Raw genomic sequence first — 12,196 nt, forward strand, 5'->3', positions numbered from 1 at the left:
CGCGGCGTCCGCGCGCGGCCGAGCGGCCGCTTCGACGCCGAGATTCGGCTCCGGCGAGGAGCGGATCCGGCTCGGCACCTTCGACACCGCGCATGAGGCGGCGCGAGCCTACGACGCCGTCGCGTGGCGCCTCGGCCGCCCCCGCCGGCAGATGAACTTCGACGACGTTTGGACGCGCGAGCAGGCGGAGATGCTCGCGCCGCCATCGCCGCTCATCACGGCCGAGCAGCGGCGCCGCGCCCGCGACCTCGAGCAGCGCCTCGCGCGTGGCGGAGCAGGACGAGCGCCTGCGCCTCGAGTGGGCGCGCGCGTTCCCGGAGGACGTCGCCGCCACGGAGGCGTTTTACGCGCAGAAGAAGGAGGCCAAGGCGAAGGCTGCGGCGAAGAAGAAGGCCGACCGCGACCGGCGCCGCGCTGAGTCGGCGGCGAGGAAGGCGGAGCGGGCGGCGAAGGCGGCGCGCAGGGCGAAGAGGGCGGAGGAGAAGAAGAGAGGCGCCGGACCGTCGAGGAACCTGCCGAGCTCCTCCTCCTCCTGGGAGTGGACGAGCACTCCCGTCTCCGACACGACTCCGACTAGCGGATCGTCGGACTTCGACTGGGAGGATTCAGAGTAGTCTAGTTTAGTTTAGTTTAAATAAAATGTCGTTATTTGTCGAACTTTTAATATATTTCGTAATTTCGGTTAAATTTTCGTAATTTTGTTTGAATTGTTTGATCCGTTTCGAACGATATACAAAAAAACTAGCCGTTCGCGTGACGGCGCGCGCTGTATTTTAGCGCGTCCGCAGGAGGCCCAATTTCACCGCCCGCGCAGGCGCTGTATTTTGGCGCGTCCGGCGGGGGAAAGTTCGTCAAAACGCGCGGCAAACGTTTACAGCGCGTCGGAAGGGACGTATAGCGCGCCGATATTTACAGCTTCTGTTGGAGATGCTCTTAGCAACGTAAACTCAACTCAATTTTACACGCACGGCCGCAAGGGAAAGAAAAGAACACAGCTCAGGCTTGCTAGCATGATTTTGCTGCGTTTTGAGCAGCGGAGAACACTTGCAATGCATCTCGTCGCCGGCGCGAGAACGTACAACGGCCAGTTCGCTTTGCTTTTTTTCTGGAACGTCGCCGGCGCGAGAACGTTAGAGCATCTCCAGTCGCGTCCCCCAAACCGTCCCCCAAAGCGCGCCGGATTGAGCGTTTGGGGGACGTGTTTTGTTCGTGCCGCGTTTGGGGGACGTCGCTCCCCAGCCGCGTCCCCCAAACGCCGCCCCAATCAGAAATTCAAATAGATGCATTCAAAAGAGATCGTTCCCGCCGGTTCGTCGCGATCGGAGTAGCGGCGATCGATCAAAGTACTCGGGCGCGCGATCATATTACTGGACCGGTGGTGCATGCAAATTAGAAGAAGGGGTTGGTCGACGGCGTCGTGTCCTGAGTCGACGCAGGCCCGTCGAGCACGAAGACCTCGTCGCGATCTGCTCTGTTCCCGTGCATGGTGCGTCCGCTCCGTCGCCGACGCGGAGGCCGACGCAGGTGTAGCGATGAGAAGACGCGTCGACCTGCTCTTGCTGCGCGCCGCCGCTGCCGCCGATGCCGATGCCGCTGCCAGGGGCCGCCGCGTCCGCCGCCGCCATTTTGGCTTCGATGTCGTCGAGGATCCGGCCTTTGAAGAAGTTGTGCGCCGCTCGCGTCCGGGGAGACATTCCCTCTGTCGACGTTCTCGGCAGGGACATGTCGTCCCTGCGTTTCTTGAGCTCCGGCTTCTCCTCTTGCCTCTTGAGCAGCTCGGCCCACCTTTGGTCGGCCTTCTTGTCGCGGGAGATAAAGGTCGAGGAGACGTCGGCGAGGCATTTCGTGATCGACGCCTGCGTCTTCTCAGACGACGCAGCGTCGGCCAAGGCGGCCTTGGCAGCCTTGTTGCTCGTACGCCGGGGAGTAGAGGTTGTTGGGGTTGAAGCCGCCGTGCGGCAGCGCATCCTGGTAGTGCGGCGACAAGTTAGGCGTCACGCACCCGGGAGTGGCGGAGGGGCCGTCGTTGTAGAAGGCGGCTTGCGACGGAGAGAAGACTCCCGGAACGTACACCGGCACGTTCGTACTATATGGGCTCGCGTTGGTGGCGGCGATACACCCCGGCGATTATGCGGCGGCCGGCGCGCCGCCGAGCCTTCTTCTCCGGCCTCCGCCGCCCTCCGTCCTTTCTGCTCCGCCGTCGATAGCTTCCGGCGCGAGGCAATCTTGCTGCCATTCATCTTCGGTCATGCCTTCGAGCTTCTTCTTCGCAGCCGGCGCCTTCCGCGGCTTCGCGAGCGGCGCTTTCGCCCCTATCGTCGCATTGCCCGGCGGCTTCTTGGCCGCTTTCTTCGCCATCTTTTTGGGGGCTGTCGGCGGCGCCATGGAATGGGGAGAGGGTAGCGGCGGCGGCGGGTGCACGGCGGGAGGGAGAAAGAAATCGGCGGGATAGGAGAAATGAATCGGCGGCAGGATATGTTTTGGGAGGCCCGTGCGCGGCGGTATAGGCGCGATTTGGCGGGAGCGGCGGGATTTGGCGGGAGTGTGAGACGAATTTTCCCGTGCCGCCGACGGGTCGGGCCCGCGTCGGTTGGCCTCGCTTTCGTTGTGTCCGGCGTCCCCGGTGCGTCCCACGTGGGACGGGGACGGGCTCGGGCGCCGGACACCGTATCGGGGCGCGCCGGACAAAAAAGGGCTTTGGGAGACGCGGCTGGAACGCTTTTTTTGTCCAGCGCGCCCCAAATCGCTTTGGGGGACGGTTTGGGGGACGCGACTGGAGATGCTCTTACGACGGCCAGTTTCGCTCGTTTTGCTCCGCCCGGGAGGTGGACTGTAGTGAGTGAGACCGGCGACGGAGCCGCTACTCGCGTGCTTCGTACACTGACAGTGGGCCATGCGTGCTACCACTAGCAGGGAGGACCGACCTTGTTGTCGTAACTGCCGCGGCCCATGAATGGCTCCCCCGGATTTCCCGTTATTTTAAACTGAGCCCCTCCCAACCCCAACCCCATCAGATCTCACATGGAATGGAACGCAATCCCTTAAGGCCTTGTTTACTTGTCTAGTATTTTTGGGTTTGGGAGGGTAAAATACCGGCCCACGACCGAATCCCGAAAATTACCGAACGGGCCGTTTACTTCTCTGGTTTTTTGGGTAACATTCCGGCCCATCCCGGATCATCCCGACCCAGTAAGCTGCACCCTCCGGTTTTCTCAGCCACGAGGTCAACCCCGTGTAGGCGATTTACACAAAAATAACCCAAAAGTGGAAGAAAAGCACAGACTGACCCTCCGGCGAAACTATTTCACCAATCTAACCCTTTTGTGTGGCGCCCCTCCCACGGGCGCCACACATGCCCATGTGGCTCCCCCTCGCCGGCGCCACACACCCGGCCGACGTGGCCCCTCGCCGGCCGAGCCGGTGCGCCCGTCCGACGTGGCAGCATGTGTGGCGCCCCTCCCAACGGCGCCACACATGCCAACTTATATCATGTTTTCGGTCGAAAACATCCAGGGGCTCCGAACGTCCGGGACTTAGCCGTTTTGCGAGGCTCGATGTGTGGCGCCGACGCCACGGGCGCCACACTAGCATGTGTGGCGCCGATGCCACGGGCGCCACACATCCACTTAAGTGTGGCGCCCGCGCCCGCGCCCAGCCCGACGCAGCCAGTTTCTTCTCTTCTCTCTGTTCCTCCCAGGAAACCGCCGCCGCCGCCCGAGTCCCCTTCGCCCCCCCCCACCAAATCGACCGTGGCGTCGGCGCCACACATCGAGCCTCGCAAAACGGCTAAGTCCCAGACGTTCCGGAGCCCCTGGATGTTTTCGACCGAAAACATGATATAAGTTGGCATGTGTGGCGCCGTTGGGAGGGGCGCCACACATGCTCGCCACGTCGGATGGGCGCACCGGCTCGCGCGTCGATGGCGCCACGTCGGCCGGGTCGGTGGCGCCGGCGGAGGGGAGCCACATGGGCATGTGTGGCGCCCGTGGGAGGGGCGCCACACAAAAGGGTTAGATTGGTGAAATAGTTTCGCCGGAGGGTCAGTCTGTGCTTTTCTTCCACTTTTGGGTTATTTTTGTGTAAATCCCCCCCCGTGTATTCGATCGTGAACAGGGGAACGAGCTACGGAGGCGAGTCGACGGCGGCGAGGAAAGGCGACGGCGGCGGGGAAAGAACTAGCAAATCAAGAAGGCGCCGACGAGATCCTCCTCCGGCGACTGGTCCCCGGTAAGTCCTCGCGCCTCCTCCCCTTTTCCCCTCCTTCCTAGGATTTCTTGGTGTTGCCGCCGTCGGCGACGGAGCTCCGGGAGCTGGCGGTTCCGATGGCCATGGGGTGCGGGCGCAGGAGAGATTTCATGCAGGTAGGTACAACATCTGCTTTGGACGCGCCTGGTACTGATTGTGTGGTGGCTGCTCCTGGATCGGTGCTGCCTTTGCTGGAGGAGCAGTGATTTGGCTTCATGCTTGCGGTGGTGTTCTAAGGATTTGTTTGCTTTGTCTAGCTGATCATCCTGTGCTTGGATATGGTTTCTGGAACGTCTTCTGGTTTCTTCGCCAAAACACACGCTTTGCTGCTTTGGTAACCTGCGCTTTCACTTCCCCTGTGGCAAAAGTTTAGGATCGTTTTCTCTTCATCTTTGCTGCCTCTGCAATTTTATCTAAAATTCAGACTAAATCAGGAAACCACCTGTTAGTATTAACCTATACCATATTCCTCCTAACTCTGCACTCAAAATCAGCCTTCAACATTTAACTCCTTAGCCAACCAGGGATCTGTTTGCTCATGAACATGCCGCTAACCAGGGATACCCTCCTGTATTCAAATGTCAAGCTTGATTAGCTTGTGCAATGTATAGATTTTCACACAATGAAACTGTACTGCTGCTGCCTGTATGGGCTTCTTAAGTTGCAGCATTTATTTATTTTGCCCTTTTCGAGATAAAGTGATACTCACAGTATTTATTTATTCTGCCTTGTTGTTGCTAGTTGTGGTTTATTTTATTTAGCTGCTTGCACTTTATTTGTAAGATAAAGTGATTACTCTGTATTCGAAAATGGCATGGTCTGGATTGCCAAGTGGTATTCCTGATAGAATCTTAGCTCCATCCATGCCTACCTTAAATAGCTTCTACTACTTTTACTTTGATTTTTCACATCTGATATGTGCAAACTTACAGCATGTATCCTTCACTGTCCCTGATTTTTATTTGCTTAACCAAATGCCTCTATACTGTACTGGTTGTGCCTATACTGGATTTGTTCAAGATGAATTCAGATTTTGCATCTGCTCCATCTGGCTCCATGTTTGACCATTTTTGTATGATGCCTAGCTCTGTTAAGTTATGATGCCTGATGCTACTCTGTATTGTCTATCCTCTGATTTGCATTTTCATTGCGCACTTCTAGAATTACTATTTGTTGTCATGTTTGAGTGCATAGCTAACAAAAATCAATAGTTTATTCATTTATGTCAACTTATTTTCCTATTTGATTTTGCGTAGCCCATGCAGTGCTGTTGAGTTCATTTGCTGCTTGATATTAACAAGTGATGTTGAGTTCATTTGTTTAAGTACATGGATTATATATTTAGACAGTGATGGTGCCGACCTATCTAGCCATACATGGCTTATACTGTTCTGAACTAGAAGATTTCTTTTGTATTTGCTTGACCAAATGCCTTTATACTGTTCTGAACTCAAGTTGGAATGAATCATAGTTTAAGCCTCTAATACTTTTACTTGTTAGTGTCATGTCAGCTAGCATATTTACATGGCCATTGCTGTCAAAAGTATCCCGTTCAAGTGTTTGTACATTCTTGTCGATGAATGTTTCTTGGAGCCTATCCTTATGATGGTTCTTGTACATTCTTGGTTGCTGGGTGTATTGACAAGCCTGGCTGATGATTTGACCAAGTTGTACTTTTTGTAACAGGTTGGTGTCGATGACAATGTTTGGAAGCTGCTGGACGGATGAATGATCCAATCGACTGTTTTTTTGGAAGGAGCATAAAAAGATTATACCTGGCAAAATATTCTTGTAAACGTAACGAGGCATGTGTTTTAGCTCCGATCTGTCGAGCATATATTTAAACTCTGTTCATGTTCAATAAAATCTGAATGACATTGAGTTCATGTTTACCTGTTTCCTTGTATTTCCGTGCAAAATAAGGATCAATTTTTGGTTATGAACTGGTCGTGCAATAGACAATCATACACGTAGTGCAAAGTTTGAGTTTTTACATGTGTGATTGTACATTGTCATGTTGTGGGGTGTAAAGTTTTTTTTATTTTATTTCTGAGCTCAATTCTTTCGTATCCCCTCTCATCCCCAAATTCAAAGTAACTAGAGGGCGTTGGGATGGGGTTGGGAAATAAGGGGAAATGTGGGTAAAAGTGGGGATTGGGTGAAATGGGGGGTTTCACCAATTCCCCTACCATCCCCAAACCTCTAGGGTGTGGAAATACCATAGAAGTAAACAAGGCCTAATTATTGCCGAATTATTACGGGAATCCGATGAAAGGCTTTGCCTACAGCCCCTAACATAATCACCATTTTGCAATTCTTCTTATCCAGGTTTTTCTTTTTGACAATCTTCTTACCGAAGTTTCATTCTGCATTTTGCGCTATCCATTGACACTAGTTGTCCGGGCTGTGGGCAAAACTCTACCGTGAAATCTTTGATGATTGTTTCCCACCTTAATCCTGCTTTCATGTAAGGCACTGTCAAACTACAATCATCACAAGGTACAAAATGGGTGGGGTAGCGCTGAGCGTCCCCCGGGGGATCGGAGCTTCCGATCCCCCGGCTCTAGCGATCGACACGTGTCCACCTCACGCATACAGAATACTCCCACGATTGGAAACCGAAACTCCTCATGCTCCAAAGGAAAAAAACATCGCACCACCACGTCCCGCTCGACTCGCGCAGGCGGTTCCTGCCCCGTGACCATGGGCGGGTCAGCTTGGCCACTGGCCGGCTGGCCGGCGTCCAGCTCCGGTGAGGTTGGCCTCCACGCCACTCGCAGCAGAGGACTCGCGCCGTCGTGCGGCTGTAGCATTTGGCGTCCACCGTGGTAGCAGTCGCCTTCCACCATGGTAGCAATCGGCGTCCACCATGGTAGCAACGCTGAACCGTCGCCGGAGAAGATCACCAGAACTCTCGCAGCATCCCAGTCCGCCGCTAGCAGCACCGATGACCGCCGGTAGTAGCATTGCCGGCAATCGCTTGCAGCACCCTGCAAATTCGTTGGCGGCGCCGCCGTTGACAGGCGGTAGCGACGCCGCAATTCCTTTGTAGCAACTCGGGGAGCCGGTCGGAGCAACGCCGGGCGCCGCTCGCAGCAACGCCTCTGATGGACGGTAGCGTCACCGCCATTCCTCTGTAGTACCGCCGGATGCCAGACGCAGCAACGCCGCTGATGTACTGTAGCAACGCCGTGCGCCGGTGGGAGCAACGCCGTGCGCCGGTGGGAGCAACGCCGTGCGCCGCTAGCAGCAACGCCTCAGATGGACAGTAGCCGCCGCCATTCCTCTGTATCACCGGCGGGCGCCGCTCGCAGCAGCAACGCCGGTGATGTACTGTAGCGCCGCAGAGCGCCGGTGAGAGCAAGGCCGTGCGCCGCTAGCAGCAAACGCCGGCTGCCGCTACGAGCACCCGCTACATGGTTCGCCGTCCGCCGGGTCCCCGCGTCACCTCGTTGTAGACGCGACGAGGAGGTTGAGGAGAGCATCTCGCCGGAGGTAGAGGCTTTGCCGGACGTCCCTGAGGCAGACGGCAGCAGGGCGAGCTCGAGGCCGGCGGCATGGCGGGGAGGCGGGGAGCGGCGCGCAGCGGAGACGAGCTCATGCTATGGTGGCAGGGGTATCGGCGGGTGCTGTGTATGGACGAGCTCTCGCCTTATCCTCTCGATTGGGATGAGGAAGCGGTGGAGGAGAGAAGATGTGCAGGACGACAACGCGTGGTGAAGAGATAAGGTGCTGAGGGAGGCTGACGTGGCAAGTTTATGTCCGCGCGATCGGGCCGATCGAACGTCGCGCGACGCGGAGGAAACCAACGACGGATCCCCCGGGGGAACGCCAGCTTTTTCCAAATGGGTGAGGTGAATTTAAGCTCAAACCGCACCGTCAAAAATAAGAAGAGCTCAAACCAGACACCTACACCGAATATCCAAGATCTGGAGGCACCTGGATGCAACTTTCCCAGACCGAGTCTACGAGCGGCCAAAGCACAAAACGGCAGCAGCAAAGGACAGTCGCAGCGCAGCCCATTCCAAGACAGCAGCACAAAAGGGAACCAATCAGCCAATCCCCCACACTCCGCCCCGCCCCGCGCCGCAGCGACAGCCAACTCCCTACACCGCCGGCCGCCTCCTCGTCGCCGTCTCCTCTCCTCCTCTCCGCGCCGCCGCCCGAGGTACACCCTCCCCCCGATCTCTCCCCGCAGCGGCATTCGCCCGTCGGATCTGGCCTGCCCCGCGCGCCGGCCTTTCCTACTTGTTTTACCCAGCACTGTTTTGGGGATTTCCGGGGGTTAGATAGATCTCGCCGAATTTGGTGGTGAAATGGCGGGGGTTACCGCTTCCGCGCCCCGCCCGGGTAACGGCCGGGGAGCGAGCAGCGGCGGGGCTGGAGATCTGTGCGGCGTTCGGAGTTCGGTGCGGAACTAGCGGTTTCGGTGCGGTAGGTTGAAATCTTAGGCAGTGGATGGGATCACGCTAGCCATCAGGGTCGGCGAAATCCGGTGCTGCTACCTCCACGCTTGGCGATGCTTCGGTTGTTGAGTCGGCTGTACCAAGTCAGTGATCCAGTTTACATTCAGTTCCAGTGTGCCGGTACGGTACTTCTAGCTATTTTGCGTTTGCTATACTAGGTTTCGAGTAGAGCTCCCTGATGCACACAGTGTAGTGGAACCGACTCTCATCTCTCATGGGTCCAATAGCTTTGGTGAAACCAGATTTAGTGTAGACCAGTTGTACTAGTTTTTGTAGCTTTGCATAGTTGCATTTTCATATTGTTGTTTGGTGGAATGGCTTCGGTTGCTGAGTCGGCTGTACCAAGCCAGTGATCCAGTTCATATTCAGTTCCAGTGTGCCAGTGCTTCTAGTTCTAGCTATCATGCGTTTGCTATAGTAGGTCTCGAGTAGAGCTCCCCAGTCCCCACAGTCTACTGGAACCAACTCTCATCTCTCATGGGTCCAATAGCTTTGGTGAAACCTAATTTATAATGTAGACCAGTTGCACTAGTTTTTGTAGCTTTGGATAGTTGCATTTTCTTCATATTGTTGTTTGGTGGAATGGCTTACTATTGTCTGCCCGTACATTACAAAAAATGCTCCACACAATGATCGCTGATACCCCACACTATTTTTCTGTGTAATTGCTAGGAGAAACTGCATTTTACTCGTTTTGTTCTTATTATCCCTATTTTGGGCTATCAATGCAGGTTGTGAGTATGTCAGATAGCGCGTTGCAAGACCTCAAGTCAGCTCAGCCAGCTGGGCTGGAGAAAAGCAAAGATTCTTCCGTGGAACCCTGCAATGCTAAGCCTGTGTTGAACGGCAGCAAATGTGTCAAGAAGGAAGAGAAGGCTCTGCCTGAATGTCCTGATGTTACCAATGGATGCGACGTTGCAGCTGTAGATGTTGAGTACATTGATTCTGAGAATCTCACTGATCTCCCGGATGTTGTCGCAAGCCTTAGCGTATGCCACTAGCTGTTCATCATTTTCATGATTTCTTGTTGGTGCGTTACAGCTAAACAAAAAAATCTCTGCCCTAAGGTTTTTCCATTTTTTGTTTTTCGACAGACTCTGCTTGCAAGGTTGGAGTCAAAGGACTGGGTTAAGACATGTGAAGCTCTCAACAATGTTCGTCAGCTGGCCATATATCACAAGGAAAGGTTGCAGGAGCTGCTGTAAGTTGTTTCCTTGTTTTTGCCGTAGCTTCTGTTAGCTTCTGATATCATTTGTCTTTCCAGAATGCTGTGGAACTACAGTACAACTGCTATATATTGATTGTGTTAATACCATTTGTCCATCCAATAATTCTATGATATTACATTACATCTCTTATACTGACTATGTGCTATAAATGCAATTTCCAGGGAGCCTCTAGTTCCTCTCGTTGTGAAATCTGTTAAGAATCCAAGGAGTGCTCTATGTAAAACCGCGCTTATGACCTGCGCTGACATCTTTAAGGCGTATGGTGAACTAATGGTCGACTCAATTGACCTTCTGGTGTGTTTCTACTCTTCCCACTATATGATGTTCACTAGTGCACTTGTTTAGTTTCCGCATGATGATTATATGTACAAACCATGAAGTCTCTCAAAACATCATGCGTGTTATATGTGTTTGCAGCTGATGCCGCTATTTCTGAAATCTTCACAAGACAAGCGCTTCGTTTGTGAAGCTGCTGAGGCAGCCCTTACGTCAATGACAAGCTGGATCTCCCCTTCTGTATTGTTACCTAAAATGCAGCCCTACCTCAAGAACAGGAATCCACGGATTAGAGCAAAGGCATCTGTTTGTTTCAGCAACAGTGTACCACGCCTTGTAAGTGAAACCCTGTGAGACCACTATTTTTTTGGTCCCAGTTATTGTTAAACTATCTCCAAGTGATTCTTAGAGAAGCCAAAGGATTAATTAAATACACCACATAGTAATGCTCAGCTAGATACAGTCGTACGTATGGATGTTTTGACTTCCTTGTGCTATTCTTCCTGTCCATGGGCTCAGTTAGAATTTCCATTCAACTTCTTCCAGGACTTTGTAGTTTATTTACATATGCAAATACTTGGTTTGAATTTTCTGCGTCATAATATGAAGCTGGAGTTTAGCTTCAGATGATATAGCGGACACGGTAGAACTTTTGATATGTTCAGAACAGTAGTGGCAAATGTATGCTTAGCTGTATGTTCAAAGAGTTTCACAATTTTCTACTCCGTACTCATTTTCAGTAGGGCCACTATTTGCTGGAAATTGATCATAGAAATTGTTATGTGGTGGGGCTCTGCATGTACTGACCAACCACTCTTGGTTGCTGTTCTGAATATGAGGAATAGAATGCTCCAGTTGCTCTACACCAGTAACTTTTTTTTCTTCTATCCAGGGTGTTGAAGGAGTCAAAGAATATGGAATGGATAAGCTCGTCCAGGTTGCAGCAACCCAGCTCAGTGACCAGCTTCCTGAATCAAGGGAGGCTGCGCGCAAGCTGTCACTGGAGCTACAAGCATTCTACGAGAGGTCTCAAGCCTCAAGTTCAGGCGAAGGTGACAGCACATCTGCTACCTCACCAGAAGCTGAATCCTGGGAGGCTTTCTGCCAATCTAAGCTTTCCACACTAAGCGCCCAAGCCATCCTTCGGGCCACTGTGGGTGTCCCTGTTGCCCCAAAAGAAACCGGCATTCCTGTTGCTCTAAAAGAAGCCGGCATTGCTCTTAAAGAAGGTGGCATCTCTATTGCTGTAAAAGAAGGCACTGTCCTGGTTGCTCCAAAAGAAGACGGTGCCCCTGTTGCTCCAAAAGAAGGCGCCACGGCCTTGGGTTGCTAGCATTGGGAGATGGCGGATGCAGCGAGGTTGCAATTTTTTCAACATTCGATTCACGTTTTGCTGTACATGGTTTATGGGTTGGTCTGTCGGTACATCGAACCTCCTTTTGTTGAGTGTCAGCGCAGGAGTTCTTCATGTGCGATACCTGGGGTGTTAATATCGGTGGGAGATATAGTCCCTTACAGTTGACTGTATAATCCTTTGGTTCCACTACTTGTCTATTTGGCATTGATTGGTCAGTCAGGCAAATGTAGAATTTCTTCCACAGCTTGATGTTTTGCTGGAGTGCCGCAGATCCCTACTCACCCCTCGTGTTTCTTTTTTTTTTCTGTTCTTTTGCTTTGACATGTATTCTGTTTGTGTGTTGCATGCCTCGGGGCATGTGTTTCTGCTGCAGCTTAACCCTTAAGCTGATAACATGACGCCAAGCACTGTACGTGGAACAACTACAGAATTGCTGCACAACAGTCAGTCCGTCACGATCGTGGCGACTAGTATCGCGCAATCAAAAGGCTAAGCAAAACACTGCGGTCAACCTGAATGAAGCTTCTGAATATGTTTAAAAACACAGGAACACAACACACATAGTTAGAGTGACATGTCCTTTTCAAGTACTATTATTCATTATTCAAGATTGAGAAACTACA

General features: G+C 52.9%; 1 protein-coding gene and 1 long non-coding RNA gene across 4 annotated transcripts; both read left to right on the forward strand.

Annotated features, from left to right (window-relative positions):
- The first annotated feature begins 4,106 nt into the window (after window positions 1-4,106).
- LOC124679023 lies at window positions 4,107-6,131 on the forward strand. The gene is made up of 2 exons (XR_006994762.1): window positions 4,107-4,227; window positions 5,932-6,131. It is a non-coding gene; the product is annotated as an uncharacterized LOC124679023 (long non-coding RNA).
- Window positions 6,132-6,919: 788 nt separating this feature from the next.
- Window positions 6,920-11,854, forward strand: LOC124706183. 3 transcript variants are annotated; one of them, XM_047237930.1, is made up of 6 exons: window positions 6,920-7,002; window positions 9,443-9,700; window positions 9,806-9,912; window positions 10,102-10,234; window positions 10,358-10,552; window positions 11,109-11,854. In XM_047237930.1, exons 1-6 carry the CDS (start codon window positions 6,949-6,951, stop codon window positions 11,547-11,549), a joined length of 1,188 nt encoding a protein of 395 aa, XP_047093886.1. In that variant the 5' UTR covers window positions 6,920-6,948; the 3' UTR covers window positions 11,550-11,854. The 3 variants fall into 3 exon arrangements, with proteins under 3 accessions (XP_047093886.1, XP_047093823.1, XP_047093958.1); XM_047237867.1 differs by lacking the exon at window positions 6,920-7,002 and adding an exon at window positions 8,142-8,413; XM_047238002.1 differs by lacking the exon at window positions 6,920-7,002 and adding an exon at window positions 8,750-8,794.
- The last annotated feature ends 342 nt before the right edge of the window (window positions 11,855-12,196 follow it).

Source organism: Lolium rigidum, chromosome 1, assembly GCF_022539505.1.
Source record: "Lolium rigidum isolate FL_2022 chromosome 1, APGP_CSIRO_Lrig_0.1, whole genome shotgun sequence".
In the NCBI taxonomy this organism is placed as follows: Eukaryota; Viridiplantae; Streptophyta; class Magnoliopsida; order Poales; family Poaceae; genus Lolium; species Lolium rigidum.